General features: G+C 40.6%; 1 protein-coding gene and 1 long non-coding RNA gene across 4 annotated transcripts in view; one reads left to right on the forward strand and one right to left on the reverse strand.

Moving 5' to 3' along the window:
• Nucleotides 1-2,339: 2,339 nt before the first annotated feature.
• On the forward strand, nucleotides 2,340-6,566 carry LOC146398846 (uncharacterized). The gene is made up of 2 exons (XR_014817488.1): nucleotides 2,340-3,059; nucleotides 4,411-6,566. It is a non-coding gene; the product is annotated as an uncharacterized LOC146398846 (long non-coding RNA).
• The window catches only part of ADSS2 (adenylosuccinate synthase 2), a 39,127-nt gene continuing 27,126 nt past the window's right edge, over nucleotides 4,582-16,582 (reverse strand). Inside the window, exons 8-13 of one of the 3 annotated variants that reach the window (XR_014817017.1) lie at nucleotides 13,961-14,877; nucleotides 12,280-12,434; nucleotides 10,747-10,871; nucleotides 8,931-9,028; nucleotides 7,077-7,226; nucleotides 4,582-5,727 (exon numbers count right to left, since the gene is read on the reverse strand). Coding sequence is in view for 1 of the 3 variants with exons in the window: in NM_001097508.1 (NP_001090977.1) it covers nucleotides 5,675-5,727; nucleotides 7,077-7,226; nucleotides 8,931-9,028; nucleotides 10,747-10,871; nucleotides 12,280-12,434; nucleotides 13,961-14,087 (708 nt within the window). In the remaining 2 variants the exon portion in view is untranslated. 3 annotated transcript variants of the gene reach the window in all.

Below are 16,582 nucleotides of genomic sequence, written 5' to 3' on the forward strand. Positions count from 1 at the left end.
GCCGGATCCTTAACCCATTGAGCGAGGCCAGGGATTGAACCCGCAACCTCATGGTTCCTAGTCGGATTCATTAACCACCAAGCCACGACAGGAACTCCAACATTTGGCCTTCTTAAATAACTCCTTTCAATTAAAATAATGGTAACACAACTACTTTTAAGTGTGTATCCAGATGGCTACAATCCTAAAATATTTACATGTTGCACATTTTTTCATATTAAGTTGGTCAGCCTAGGGCAGGGAGTCAAGGTCAGCCTTAAGAAGACTTGTCACCTGTTTTTGGCCCCACCACCAGTCTTGTTGCTGATGAACTATATTACATTTAGTCCGGTGGTTGTATGTGGGACCAGGCAAGAATATAACTGCATCTGCTCAATAACTCCATTGGGGTTGAGAAAAAAAAGGAGGAGGAAGAGGAACTAAGCATGATACCCTCTAGGTCCATCTACATTGTTGCAAAGGGCAAAATTTCATTATTTTTTTTAATGACCTATATATATGTCATATCTTCTTTATCCATTCATCTGTTGATGGACACTTAGGTTGCTTCTGTATCTTGGCTATTGTAAGTCATGCCACTATGAATATTGGGGTGTATGTGTCTTTTTAAATTAATGCTCTCATTTTCTTCAGATATATATCCAGGAGCGGAATTGCTAGGTCATAGGATGATTCTATTCTTCGTCTTCTGAGGAATCTCTGTACTGTTTTCCACAGTGGCTGAACCAATTTACATTCACACCAAGTGTATGAGGGTTCCCTTTTTTCCATATTTTTGACAATATTTGTCATTTGTAGACTTTTTGATGATAGCCATTCTGACAGGTGTGAGGTGATATCTCACTGTGGTTTTGATATGCATTTTCCTGATAATTAGCAATGTTGAGCATCTTTTCATGTGGCCATCTATACGTCTTCTTTAGAGAAATATGTTGTCTTCTGCCCATTTTTTAATTGGGTTGTTTGGGTTTTTTGGTATTTAATTGTATGAGCTGTTTATGTATTTTGGATATTAAACTCTTATTGGTCATATAATTTGCAAATGTTTTCTCCCATTCCATGAATTGTCTTTTCATTTTGTTGATGGTTTCCTTTGCTGTGCAAAAAGCTTTTAAGTTTATTTAGGTCCTATATGTTTATTTTTGCTTTTGTTTCTTTTGCCTTAGGAGATAAGATACCAAAAATATTGCTACAATTCATGTCAAAGAGAATTCTATGTTCTTTTCTAGGAGTTTTATGGTTTTTGGTCTTACAGGTAGGTCTTTAATACATTTTGAGTTTATTTTTGTATATGGTGTGAGAAAATGTTTAGTCTGAAGTCAGGGAGTGTGGTATCTCTAGGTTTGTTCTTTTTTCTCAAGATTGGTTTGACATTCTGGGGTCTCTTATAGTTTCAAATTTAGGAACTGCAAATTTTAGGCTTATTTTTTCTAATTCTGTGGAAAATGTCATGCGTATTTTGACAGGGATTGCATTAAATCTGCAGACTGGTTTGGGTAATATAGAAATTTTAACAATATTAGTTCTTCCAATCCACGAACTCAGGGTATCTTTCCATTTCTTTGTATCATTTCCAATCGCCTTCATCAATATTTTGTAGATTTCGGAGTATAGGCCTTTCACCTTCTTTGTGAAGTTTATTTCTAAGTATCTTATTATTTCTGTAATTTTGACTAGAATCATCTTCTTCCTTTCTGATAGTTCATTATTAGTATAGAGAAGCAGATTTCTATATATTAATATTATACCCTGTAACTTTACTGATTTTATTTAGCAGTTTTAATAGTTTTTTGTTAGAAATTTTAGGGTCTTCTATAGCATTACTGTCATCTAAAAATAGTGACAGTTTTACTTCTTCTCTTCCGATTTGGATGACTTATTCTTTTTCTTGTCTGATCTCACTACCTTCTGCCCTTCATGTTTTCTGATGAAAAATAAGGTTTTTCGTTTGAGGTAGCTTTTTTTTTTTTTTTTTTTTTTTTTTAGGGTCACATCCATGGCATATGGAGGTTCCCAGGCTAGGGGTCAAATCGGAGCTACAGCTGCTGGCCCACACCACAGCCACAACAAGGCTGGATCCGAGCCACGTCTGCGACCTTCACCAACGCTGGATCCTTAACCCATTGAGTGAGGCCAGGGATCGAACCTGCAACCTCATGGTTCCTAGTCAGATTCCTTTTCACTGAGCCACGACAGGAACTCCACAGGTCTTTTCTGAGCACATCTTTTGTCCTGGGCATGCATGTGGCTTTCTATATTTCCCGGAATACACAAGCACTTTTGAATGAGCTGATTTCTCAAGGAAATTCTCCCCTGCACTTCCTTCATCCCCAGACAGGTTTTTGTTTGTTTTTCTTTTTTGTTTTGGCCCCACCTGTGGCATGCGGAAGTTGCTGGGCCAGGGATCGCACCTGAGCCACAGCGGTAACAATGCTGAATCCTCAACCACTAGGCCACCAGGGAGTTCCCCCGGACAGGAGAAACACCTAATAAGGTGCAGATAAGGTCTGCTCTGCTGCTTCTCTCCAGAACCGAGGATCAGGATCCTATACAGGGAACACAGTTGCTGTCTTCAAGACGGGCACTAAGCTGGGGAGGAAATGGGACAAAGGCAAGTCGAAACACTGCGAAGTTTTCCTGTTGAATTTGTCTTTTTCTTGATTCAGTGTTTGCTTGGTGGCATCACCCATGCTTTCCAAGTTCTGAAAAAGTTGGTTCCAAGAGTTCCTCCTCTTTTTTTGTTTCTGTGAAGGTGTGGAGCTGTGTGTTCTGCCATTTTGTTGACATCACTCCTCATCCTAACATTTATGTGGAATGCAAAAGACTAGGAATAGACAAATAATCTTGCCAAAGAACAAAGTTAGAGGACTTAAACTTCCCAATTTCAAATACACCATAAAGCTACAGTATCAAAAGAGTATTAAAATAGAGTCGCCAAAGCTATTCAACAGAGAAGGGATAGTCTTTTTAACCAATGGAGAGTTCCCACTGTGACTCAGCAGGTTGAGGACACAATGATGTCTCTGTGAGGATGCTGGTTCCATCCCAGGCCTCACTCAGTGGGCTAAGGATCCAGCATTGCCACAAGCTGCAGTGTAGGTTGCAGATGCGGCTTGGATCTGGGGTTGCTGTGGCTTTGGTGTCAGCTGCAGATGCAGCTCCAATTCAGCCCACGTGCCACGAGTGTGACCACAGAAAAGGGGAAAAAAAAAAAGAATAAATCGTGCCAGGACAATTGAATATCCACATACAAGAAGATTCATTTAGCACATCTCATACTATACACAAAAACTAAGTCAAAATGGATCATGAACCTAAATGTGAGAATTAAAACTATAAAAAATTTAGAATAAAACAAAGGGGAAATTTTTCACGACCATAAGTTAGGCAAGTATTTCTTAAACATGATACTAAAAACAGAATCTATAAAAGAAAAAACTGAAAAATTGGACTTGATCAAAATTTGAAAATACTATATTTCAAAAAAAAAACACCACTGAGAAAATGGAATGACAAGTGACAGACTAGGAAAAAATATTTCCAATTTGTATTTCTGATAACCTGTATCCGAAATAAGTAATGGTCATGAAAAGATGTTGGAACATTATTAATCACATGAGGAAAATGCAATTTAAAACAAGACAACACTTCGTATCTACTAGAATGGCTATAATCAAAAGACACGGGAGTTCCCGTTGTGGTGCAGGGGAAGCGAATCTGACTAGTATCCATGAGGAAGCAGGTTCAATCCATAACCTCTGTAGCTGTAGCTCCGATTCAACCCCTAGCCTGGGAACCTCCATATGCCCAAGGAGTGGGCCTAAAAAGACAAAAAAAAAAAAAAAAAAAAAAAAGGATGCAGCCTTTAAAATGCTTGCTTCTAATTGAGCTTTAGCTCTGGGTAGCTAATCTAATTTGAAGTCCTAGTAGGAAGATGAAGGAGTAAGGAGAATAAACCTTGTTCAATTTCCATTAGAATAAATAAAAATTTTTTATTATATATTAAATATAAGTGTTTTTTTCACATAAGGTCATATTGATCAGTAGTGTGGGCTCATAGGATCGTCTAAAAGAATCGATCCTTTTTATTGAATCCAAAGGCTACTCCTGTTTTAGAATTAAAAAAAAAAACCTAATTATTAATAAAAAATACATCTAGTGAAGATGAAAAGACATTTAGATCCTTTCAAAGGCTCTGTTTTTCTTTCTTTTGTTGTTCTTTTTATGGCCACACCCTCGGCATATGGAAGTTAGCAGGCTGGGGGTCAAATTGGAGCAGCAGCTGCCAGCCTAAACCACAGCCACAGCAACAGGGGATCTGAGCAGCACCTGTGACCTACGCTGCAGCCTGTGGCAACGCTGGATGCTTAACCCACTGAGTGAGGCCGGGGATCAAACTCGCATCCTCAGGGACACTATGTGGGGTTCTTGACTCACTGAGCCACCATGAGAACTCAAAGTCTGTTTCTAATCTCACCTTATCCCCACAGACCACAAGTATAAAACTCTTGCTTATATACAGTAAAACAGTAGTATCACTATTACTTCTCTTATTAGAACAAAAACGCAATACACAAAACATACTAGAAATAGTTGGTTCTTTTTAATCAGCTATTGATGGTATAATAAAATAAATTTAAGGGGCACCTAATTTAAACATTTAAAATAGTTCATTGAAGGATAACCTATAACACAATACATTTAGCCAAACTGTCAAAATAACACCTCTTTTTTTTTTTTCCCCCCAAGAAAGAAAAAAAGGCATGATCAAAATTATGACCAACAATTTGGGTTCATTTGGATCTTACAGATGACTCTGTAGGCATGTTGCCAGGCACAGTGTTGAAAAATTAATCCACTCGGCTTAGAAATAATGGTAAGATAAAAAAGGAAAGCTATACATTTCAGAATTGATGTCTGAAACTAAAGGAAAATATCCATCAAATATTACAACAGATCTTTTAATGACTTTTTTTTTTAACATTAAGATTGTAGTCTTAGGGAACACTTTTTCTCTTTGAACATTTAACTAAAATGTTCCACGTGTTAAATAATTTACAGAGAGAAATAAATTTTGTGTTCTGTACAAAGTAAAGGACCCATGACTATAACCCCCTCCCCACCACCAAAGCTCAAATTTGCAATGGTCTCAGCAGAAAATAAACAGTTCACAATTTAAACAGAATTTATAGCATTACAAAAGTTTACAGAACTCCTCTTATCATTTTTTTCTAACAACAAAGATTACAATGACAGAACTGAATGATCAGCATGTAAAAATATTTGTGCAAAACTGCATTAATTGTTCTTGCCATTTAATAGAGGTAAAAATCTATGAACACAATGACAATAATGAAGAAAAACCACATTGAGAGTAGTTCTATTTTAGATGTCAAACAACATTGATTACACTATTACTAAACATTAAAAGAAAACGTGGCACCATGAGCAGCAGGAGCAACAAATGATTCGGCAATTGTGCCAGCTAAGGACACTGACGCTGGAAAATGCCAGAGTTAAGCTCCACACCCGCCAGCCCTCTGAAAAGACTGGAAACAACTGCAGGGCTTAAAACTCGCTTCAATGTCTTTATTCTTGGAATTTGTAGATCATAAGTGAAATATTTAAGAAAGTCCTCCCCCCCAAGGAGTGTTTCTTGCGTCACTGGTAATCCTTAAAAGAGCTGAATCATAGACTCTCTGGATTTACCCACACCAATCCATTTAACTGAAAGAGGGAAAAAAAGTATAAGAATAGTATTAATTCACGTATAATGTTCAGTCTTTGAGATGAATAGATCCCGTACCTTCTCAGCGCCACCATTTCACTTCTCCCTGTGCCTTTGCTATCTTTTTTTGCTCTTTTAACAGATTATGCCAATTTCTAAACAGAACACGCCATCAACATCCAGCACAGGTAGTTTTATCGTGCCATTTCCTGTTTTTAATTGCACAATATTTAAAACTGTTCAATTCCTAATGATTAGCAGAGTAAAACATTGGCCCAAACCAGCAGGGACCTAAAGAACCTTTGACCAAGTTCCTAATAACTAGAAAAGATAAGCATCTTTGATAAATGGACAATACTAAGAGGACACTGATGAGTCACTGGAACTTTCACATCTCAAAAAAAAAAAGGAAATATGGGGGAGAATACGGTTTTAACTTGCACAGCCTTAGGACTAGGCTACTGTACCAGCTTTGCTCATCTGCACCTCAAGGGTAAACCTTTACGGCATTTCAATTCACTGTTTATGACTCAAAAGACATGGACTAAAGTGCAGTGCGCAATCATGCTCACCAAATTTGCTACCGAGCTAGGAAACCAAGCTAGCAATATGGAAAACTAGATTCATGTTTGGAGATGAGCCGCGAATATAAATGAACAATACAAGATCGGATTTGGGGCCAAATAGATTTCACATGAGGCTACATTCCACCCACTTCACTTTTTGTCTCTGAAGTCGCCAATGATGCAAAAAAAAGGGAAAAAAGCAATGTTTTCAAAGAAAGATTTCACGTAACTAGTCATAGCCATACGTAGGTTATGACTAATTCCTTGGCCAGCTTACATTTTTTTTTTTTTAATGTATGTTTTGTTCTTTACTCTTATATTTTTTCAAATTGGTTTTCCTATTTCCTGTACCTATTGTTTTCCTAATATCTAGTCAAGAAATGCTCCCAACTCCCAAGGGTAATTTAACTCCAAATGAAAAAAAAACAAAAAAACAAAAAAAACCAAAACCAGAAACCATTTTTCATGGCGGTAAAGACACAAAGGATTTGTCAACTAAGAGGGAGAGAGGATGAGAATGACTGTCATAGAGTAAAAAAAGAGACTAACAGAGAATTAAAACAGGGTCAAAAAGGGCAAGAGGTAATATACTGTATTCAGGCATATGAAGGATTAAAGAAAGAGTATATTTACGCTAAGGGATAAAATTATTTTATACTTTCCTGGGCATTTGTGCAAAGCACAAGCATGCTACAAAGGAATAATCTGGTTTTTATCATGTTTCAAAAGTAGTCAAGTCAAAAGCAGAAAAAGATAGCTGTTCAGAAAGCATTTATATTTACCTGGTATCTGAAGCTCATCTTCAATAAATCGCACATAATTTTGTGCGTTAACAGGTAGTTCTTTAAATGTCCTTGCGTTTGATATGTCTGTGTTCCATCCTGGGAGAGTCTTATATTGAACTTCGACTTTATTTAAGACTTCCTGGTTTGCTGAAAGTTAAAGAACAAGTCCAGCTGCCCACGGTGTGCACTGCCCACTGTCAAACAACCTATTGCTCTTTTGTAGGTTCGCAGTCTCATACTTGGGAGCCAGATACGTGGGGAGTTTAGAATTTTTCAGTGTTTAGGAAGGTAAAACAGTGCACACCAGCTCGTATTTTATAATCAAACAGATTTCTACAACAGGATTACTTACTCTAAGTGGGTAGATTAGTAGTTCCACTAACATCAGTTCGAACCAGGTTTTGCTGTCAAGTGAGTTTGGTTGCCAAACTTCGAGCTTCCAATGTTGAGAACTTTTTAGATTTCTGCACTATGGATTAGGGGCTGGGGATCTGTATAAGGGCAGCAAGGAGATGTGTGTATTTGCCTTCACCTGGGAAACCCTCCGGTGTTTCTGTGACTGTTTACAAAGGCTCCGCTGGAGACTGTCTTCACTAGCTCCCCTCCCAGTGTCTCAGTGTTCCCCGATAGAAACTGAACGTGTACTAGAGCAAAAAGGGTTTTTGCCTGGAGACAGGAAGGGGGCCGCTATGGTGCACTGTCCAGATTTGCCTCTTCAGGAGTCAGACGCTCACTCCCCAGCTGTGGGAGTACTGCCTGCCGGGAACTCGGTTCAGAACCTCGCCAGGAGCTGCTCTCCACGGAAGGGAGCGGTCTCCCTGAGCAGCCCACGTCCCCATGCCCTGTCGACGCGGGGATGGACAGAAAGGACCTGACTACTCACCTTCATCTGAGATAACTCTGTAGGGCCATTCTAGCCCCAGAGCTCCCCATGGGATCAGTTCAGGGCCTTTCATGGAACCGCTTTGCAGTTCCGCTCCCTGCTCTGCCTGACCCTGCTTTGCTCGTCAATGTCCCTTATAGATATTGTTGCTCAGCACACGTACAAACAAACTACACAGCGGACATCTCTACAGCAGGGTCAGCTTCCCAGGAAACCCAAAGGAAGACTGCTGGTACCAGGAGTGTCGGGAGAAAGAAGGCTCTAAAAGAGGATCTTGGGAGTCCTTCCTAGGGCACAGCGGGTTAGGGACCCGGTGTGGTCACCACCGTGGCTTGAATCGCTGCTGTGGTGCAGGTTAGATCCCTGGCCCAAGAACTTCTCCATGGGAGCAGGCAAATAAGTAAATAAACAAATAAGATGATAGTATAATAAATAATACATAAATAAATAAACGAGATGCGGTCTTGGTCAGCCGGCTGACAATAAGGATGCTGAGATTTGGGAGCGGCATAACTGGGCTCAGTGGGACCATGTTTCTTCTTTCCTATTTTGAGTTTGAGCACAAGCTTACTGCAACCCAGCACCCAAATGCATAGCAGCTATGAAAGTGAATGGACTTGAACTAGTCACAAAGGAATATCCTATCCAATCAAGTCTGTAGCTATATATCATAAATTTTATGGACAAGCTTTATGAATTGTTCTAATACATTCACTTAATATTCTCTATACATAGCCTAAAAGAGAGTACCTGGGGGAGTTCCCACTGTGGCACAACAGGATAGGTGGCATCCTGGGAGCACTGGGATGCAGGTTCGATCCCCAGCCCAGCACAGTGGGTTAAGGTTCTGGTGTTTCCATGGCGGCAGCAGCTTAGGTTACAACTACGGCTCAGATCTCATCCCTGGCCGGGGAGCTCCATATGCTGCCGGGAGGATAAAAGAGACAAAAAGAAAAAAAAGAAAGTACCTGGGAAATGAGGTATAATTTCACCATCTAACTTGTATGCAACTCCAACTTTGATTTCGGTAAACATGTCCAGAATATCCAATTTGGTAAGTGCCAACCTAATTTTGGAAGAAAAAGCAGTGTTAAAACAGCAAATTCTTAAAGGCCTTAACTAGTAACTTGATGTGGGAGCAAAGGCAAATTCATACAAAGCTCAAAGTTCCAAATTCTGAAAACTGGCGGGGATTACATTTGGAAGCATGCCACACATTAAAACACTATAGGACAATATACTGATGTATTTTCCTGATAATTAAAAAAATGACTTAACTGATCCCCTCCTGGGTTACTTGCCTAATAACTATAACAGATTTTCACTGACTGATAGACCCATATCCTCCTGCTTAGTTTCTCAGGATCCATCAACACATACTTGTAGGAGGGCTGCCTGGAATAAAGGATGCATTTTGTGGCTGTGGGACACAGCAAAACAGACCACTCCACGTGGGGGACAAGACATATGTTCGTTTACACATATGCTATCGCCCCTTGTTTCTCCACTCTCCTCACCATCACGTCCCCCAGAAACTGTCAAAGGAGAGTGAGGAAACCACGTCAAGGACGCCCTCCACGATACATTAAAATTGTCTGCTAAACGGACTAGAAAACAGAGTTTTATGGAGAAACCTCTCTACACCAGTCAAAACACTGGGTTTGAGATTCTTGTCCACAGATTTTTTTTTTTTTTTGTCTTTTTGCCATTTCTTGGGCTGCTCCCGTGGCATATGGAGGTTCCCAGGCTAGGGGTCTAATCAGAGCTGTAGCCGCTGGCCTAAGCCACAGCCACAGCAACGCCGGATCCTTAACCCACTGAGCAAGGCCAGGGATCGAACCCAAAACCTCATGGTTCCCAGTCAGATTCGCTAACCACAGATTTTTTTTTTTTAAATCCTTTACTCTGTTATTTGCTAGAAGTTAAGCCTAATGAATACAAACATGAAGACATTTTTACATTTACTTACGTATATGTGTTGATAACAATTTTTACTGAGCATGTTTAGTGACTCAACAGTGGGCTCTATGCTCTCTATCAGTTTTCAAAATACCCTTTAAAGCAGGTAATACTACTGTCTAGATTTTCAAGATTAAACTGCCCACAGTCATACAGCATAACGCATGGATCTGGGATTTGAATCCAGAGGTCAGAGGTCAATCACTAAATGCTGTTGTACTGCCTCCCCTCAGTGTGTATATATGTATATATTTATACTCTGCGTTACTCCATCTACCTGCCTACCTTGCCCCCTCACTTCTCTCCGTACTCGTATGCATAAGAATATCACGATTCTTTTCCCCAACCTCCAAGGTCCAGGATGATAACCCGGGGTCCCTCTCTCCTCCTGTCCCCCTTCCCCTCTAGCTTGATCCAGTTCTACCTTGAACTGCAATTTCATTTGGAGGCTAAAGAGTGAAATTTTTCAGAGTTCCCTTTGTGGCACAGTGGACACCAATCTGACTAGTATCCATGCGGTTGCAGGTTTGATCCCTGGCCTCCCTCAGTGGGTTAAGGATCTGGTGCTGCCGTGAGCTGAGGTGTAGGTCAGAGACACTGGCTTGGATCTCACATTGCTATGGCTGTGGCGTAGGCCAGTAGCTATAGCTCAAATTCAACCCCTGGCCTGGGAACCTCCATGTGCCGCAGGTGTGGCCCTAAAAAGCAAAAATAAAAAGAGTGAAATTTTTCTAGGAGGGCACTACCTCAAGTTTGCCCTCCACAAAATTTAACCTGTGGTTACGAACTGTCATTTGTGAAATAAATGTTTCTGAGAGTACTCACGCGGTAAATCCATTAATCATATGAGCGTATTTGAGCAAAACAAGGTCCAGCCAGCCACACCTTCTTTTCCTCCCAGTAGTTACACCAAATTCTCGGCCCCTTGTTTGTAATAATTCTCCAATTTCCTAAGGAACAGAAAATAAAATTTCAGGATTAGAATACTCATGCTCTAAATCTAATAGAATTAAACTTAAGATCACATAACAAGTCAAAGTTTCTTAGAGATAAATATCTCTCAGAAAATAACTAAGTTGAAGATAAAATTCCTTAGAGATGATAAGAGTTTATGCAAAATAGATAAACTTTTGCTTTCATTTTTTACCACTATTTTAAAACTAACATTTTTATGTCATCTATTCAACATCTTAAACTTCAGATTAACACTTAAAAAAATAAATGCTGTGTATGAAGAACTGAGTGGTGGGAGTTCCCGTCGTGGCTCAGTGGTTAATGAATCCGACTAGGAACCATGAGGTTGGGGGTTCGATCCCTGGCCTTGCTCACTGGGTTAAGGATCCAGCGTTGGTGTAGGTCGTAGATGCGGCTCGGATCCCGCATTGCTGTGGCTCTGGTATAGGCTGGCAGCTGTAGCTCCAATTAGACCCCTAGCCTGGGAACCTCCATATGCCATGGGAGTGACCCTAGAAAAGGCAAAAAAAAAAAAAAAAAAAAGAACTGAGTGGTTAAACAGTATTTATTAAAACAGACAGGTGAAGCCAATTTGTTCAAAGAACAACTGTAGTTTGATGGTTTTCCTGAAAAACCGTAAGGCAAACTCTTATCTAATAAGAGTAGCTGTTATCACAATGTCCTTTTGAGGAGAATTAAGGTTGAAAACAATGTTCCGAGTTCTAAGCTACAGCACCCCTAGGACTTAATTTTCCCACCCATGACCGATCTGTTTCTTAATTTACACCTTTCTGATTAAACGCATCACTTCGTCACCCCAGGTACTCCGACATCATTACCATTAAAATGTTGCCCTGTCGGCTCTGCATCCCAGCCCTGTCTATCTGTGTGGCCATGGGCAAGTGACCTCGGCTCTCTAGCCTCCGTTTCTTCCTGTGTAGAATGGGGATGGTGGCAGCCCCCAGCTCCCAGAGTGGTTGGGAGGTTCCAAAAAACCTCTAAGCTGACAGCCACACACAGCGCCTGGCCCGAGGTCACCACCATGTAAGCGCTGGCTGTGATTAGACAATATCTGGAGATCACTTTCCTCAACCTTGGCTCCTAATCTGCTCTTGGTGCAAGGTAGCTGTTATTTTTAATTTCTTTCTCCTCCATCATCTTAATCCTCTTCACAAACCCACCTCCAGTTAGCCCTGCAGTTACAAGGACAAGGACCCCTTTCGTTGCCCATCTGCTGCCCCTAAAACAAAGGCGTTTTCTTTTGTTTTCATGCTACTCTGATCACTCTTGCACAGTAAGTGATATGCCTGGAAGATAATAATTCATTAAGAGGGGGAAAAAAGAAAAAAGCATGAGTTTTTATTTTGAAACTTTCAAACGAGATTTACTGAGAAACAGGCTTACATTGTCTTGCTCTGTAGGAAAGGCACCAATACCGACTCTGGTTGTGTAAGCTTTCACAACTCCATACACTTCTCCAACATTCTGAGGGGGCATGCCCAAGCCAGTGCAAACACCTCCGACTGTACAGTTTGAAGACGTTACAAAAGGATAAGTTCCTAAAAACAGAACCAAACAGTAAAAGACACACCAAGAGTAAACACGACTTTTAAACAGAGTTACTGTGAAAACTCTACATTCGAGGATATGCGAGGTATTTAACAGACTGGAACCTGACAGCTAACCGCCCTTTCAGAGCCTCCAGGCTTTATTCCTGACTCTTTTTGTCTGTACAGAGACAACAACCTAAGTGGTTAGAGCCAGAAACGCAATGCTGGGTATGTACTCGCTGAATGGACTGCTGAATCATTTAAGGCCCAAACTCTGGGGTTCCTCTATTATGTAGACGTACAATCCATATCTTTGAACACTCTTCTGTGACTTTAACATAGATCTGACTTCCTTGATGGAAATATTTAAGTTGCAGCAGCAAGTGACAACAGAATGCTAAGAATGTTGTGGTATTCAGCTTTTCCTGACCTTGTGATCTCTATTCAGGGAATAATCCTGGACATGACAAGGGTCAGTGAAGCGTGGTGTGCTTCTCCCAAGCCTCGCCCCACACTCCGCTTCACACAGCTCACTATGCTAAGGAGACACCGCTTTCCTCCAGTCTGGATAAGCATAGCATGGAATCCAAAAAACCCCCATATCTACTAGAGAGAAACACACTGTCTTTAGCTGGTTTACTTGGTGTCAAAAGCCAAAGAAACTGGCAGTAAAAGCTGAGAACAATCAGACTTATCCTGAGAGATCAGGCTTAGATAGAAAGGTCAACAAATTAATGGGCAGTAGTTTGAAGACAATAAGCACAAACTTTTTGAAGATGGAGGGAATACTGTCCATCCACTCAGAATCTCACCTCCAGGAGTTCCCGTCGTGGCACAGCAGAAATGAATCTGACTGGCATCCATGAGGACTCGGGTTCAATCCCTGGCCTTGCTCAGTGGGTGAAGGATCTGGCGTTGCCGTGAGCTGTGGTGTAGGCCACAGATGCGGCTCGGATCTGGCGTTGCTGTGGCTGTGGCGTAGGCCAGTAGCTGTAGTTCTGGTTCAACCCCTAGCCTGGGAACCTCTGTAGGCCATAGGTGCGGCCCTAAAAAGACGAAAGAAAAAAAAAAAAAAAAAAAAAAAAAGAATCTCGTGTCCAGGGAGTTAATTAAACAGATTTCTATAGATCTTAGAATGCTCATGTTAAATAACAGTGTACGTTAATTAGTTCTTGATACTGAGGAAAAGGCTGAATTAAAGGTCCTTTCATGGGACTCAGGTAGTCATTACAGTCCCAAGGAAACGAGGTCTGGAATTGAACCATAAACCAGACAAAACTTCAGTTTATAGAACCCAAGCTCATGGACACAAACAGTGATTTCATTTTTCTGATGAATCACAGAACTTATCACAGGTATTGTGTTTTCCACTTTAAAAAAAAAAAAAAGGTTAGTGTAAAATGACAAACTTCCATCATGCCTCAATATACACGATAAAATCCTTATTTTAAAATCCCTTAATGCTATAACATTAATTATTTATGTCTTAGGCAATTGAGGGCGAAGTTAAGCTCCATAAGTCACATCTCACTTACCAAAATCAATATCTAGTAGGGCTGCATTTGCTCCTTCTACCAAGATTTTCTTTGGTGGCCCATGTAAAGCCTCATATAGGAAATAAACTCCATCTCTCACCATTGGCTTAATCCTTTCCATATAGCCCTACATCCAAAGACAAAAACCAAGCTCAGTGTATACCAATATAATAGTAAACTTACAGCGTGACCAATATGAGTGAAAACTGCCTGACTTTGACAGTGAAAACTGACAAACGCAGAGGAGAAAGCAGCTGGTGCCTGTGCTCACACTATGGTGAGACTTTGGTCTGGATTGGCTTTGGTCTCTCGTGCTAATTGTCCGGAACCAGAAAAGAGACGCTATTTCAAGAAAAGTAGAGATACAATGAATTTCAAAGGTTCTATGTTAACCTCACTGCAAATGATGAAGACAATCTCCCAAAGAGCCCAGCACTCACCCTTCATAAACCAGCTTTCAGGAAAATAAAAAGAACTAACATTGTGCTTTTATAGTCTGTGAGCTATTTAAAAAGCAGCAATTTATGGCCCATAACTATAAAATGCATCAGGGGGTTTTTCTCAAAATATGGTGAGGGCCGCAAGTGACCCTGTCAAACACGCGAATATTAATAATTACTAATGTTCTTCTACTCTTTTTGCCATTTCTTCCATGACAATACAATATCTTAACAGTACTACTAGTAGGTAATATCAAATACTATTATACACATCAACATGATAAAACTTTCTCAAAACATGTTTAAAATATTAATACAGCTAAATTTTCAATATTCAATTAAAAATATAAAGTAAACAAGAGTTTCCTCAAGGCCTATAGTTTTTATTTTACTGCAATAAAACCTAGTTTCAACCATGTTTAAACACTTAGTCAAACTAGGGAGTTCCTGTCATGGCACAGTGGTTAACGAATCTGACTAGGAACCATGAGGTTGCGGGTTCGACCCCTGGCCTTGCTCAGTGGGTTAAGGATCTGGCGTTGCTGTGAGCTGTGGTGTAGGTCGCAGACGCGGCTCGGATCCCATGTTGCAGTGGCTGTGGTGTAGGCCGGTGGCTACAGCTCCGATTAGACCCCTAGCCTGGGAACCTCCATATGCGGTGGGAGCGATCCTAGAAAAGACAAAAAAAAAAAAAAAAAAAAAAAAAAGAATTTAGCCAAACTAGTAGAGAAATTCGAAGACAGACTCGTGAACTCACCAGAGTATGTTACACCCGCTGATGAAAGAATAATCCCCCTGGAATTCCCTTCACGGTTCAGCAGTCAACGATCCTGACTAGGATCCATGAGGATGTGGGTTCAATCCTTGGCCTCGCTCATTGGGTTAAGGATCTGGCGTTGCCATGAGCTGTGGTGTAGGTCGAAGACACGGCTTGGATCCCGCGTTGCTGTGGCTGTGGTGTAGGCCAGCAGCTGCAGCTCTGATTCGACCCCTAGCCTGGGAACCTTCATATGCCATGGGTGTGGCCCTAAAAAGAAAAAAAAAAAAAAAAAACCCCTTGGCTCTAGTTTCCAATATTATGCGCATTCCTATTTTAGTTCCTTTTTTAATGCCTGAAATGACCATGTGTCTCGTTCCTCAAAGACCTGGTTCAACATACAGTGTTGCCTTCCCTTATCCTACAGGATGTGTTTCAAGAGCCCGAGTGGATGCCTGAAACCACAGACAAGACTAAACTACATCTACTCTGGGTTTTTTCCTATACATACATACTTATAATAATGTTGAATTTATAAATGAGGTGCAGTAAGAGATTATCAATAATAACCAATAATAAAACAGAACAATTATGACAATACACTGTGATAAAATTATGTACATGTGGTCTCTATCGCTCCCTCCATCAAAATATCTTACTGTACAAATTTACTGCCTTTTCTGCTTAAGTTCTTATCATGTACCGTTGTCACACTTCTGCAATTTGAGGTGCAACAGCAAAACCAGCACAAATTTCTTTTCTGTTCTTCATGATTTCACGGATAGAAGAGTCATTTGTACCATAGGCCTTAGCGCGACCTCAAGCATAGGATTTTTTTTCTCTTTCCTGATGAGGTCGAGAACGTTTACCCTGTCACTTAAAGGAAGCACTTCACGGCTTCTCTTTGGTGTAGCCAATTGCCAGCATCGCTACGCTTGTGCTTTGGGGCCGTTACGAAGCGAAGCAAGGGTCGCTGGAACACAAGCTCTGTGACGCCACAACAGTTAATCTGAGGATGGGCAGGTGACACTGGACAAAGGGATGACTGATACCTTGGGGGGGATGGAGCAGGACCATAAGAGATTTCATCACATTACTGAGAAAATCTCAGATTCAAAACTTAGGAGTTGTTTCACCGTTGACCACGGGTAAGTGAAACCAAGGATGGGGAGAGGGAACTAGTGCTTATCATCTACCAAGAATCTTCTTGCCTGATTCAGGTCATTATTATTCATTTACTTTACATTCACACGGAACATATATATAAAATAGAACTGAAAAGATATACCTGTGCTTTAGGACGTAAATACTTCCAAGTTGCTAGTAATAAATGTAAAATACGTGTTGCATGACAGATGAAAACACAACGGCAGGCTATTCCAAGCAGCGATCAATACAATGAAATCCAAATACCTAAGGCTTATA

Source organism: Sus scrofa, chromosome 10, assembly GCF_054392235.1.
Source record: "Sus scrofa isolate SSC_HxYL_T2T_F1_AM1 chromosome 10, Sscrofa_HxYL_maternal_Yorkshire_Landrace_v2.0, whole genome shotgun sequence".
In the NCBI taxonomy this organism is placed as follows: Eukaryota; Metazoa; Chordata; class Mammalia; order Artiodactyla; family Suidae; genus Sus; species Sus scrofa.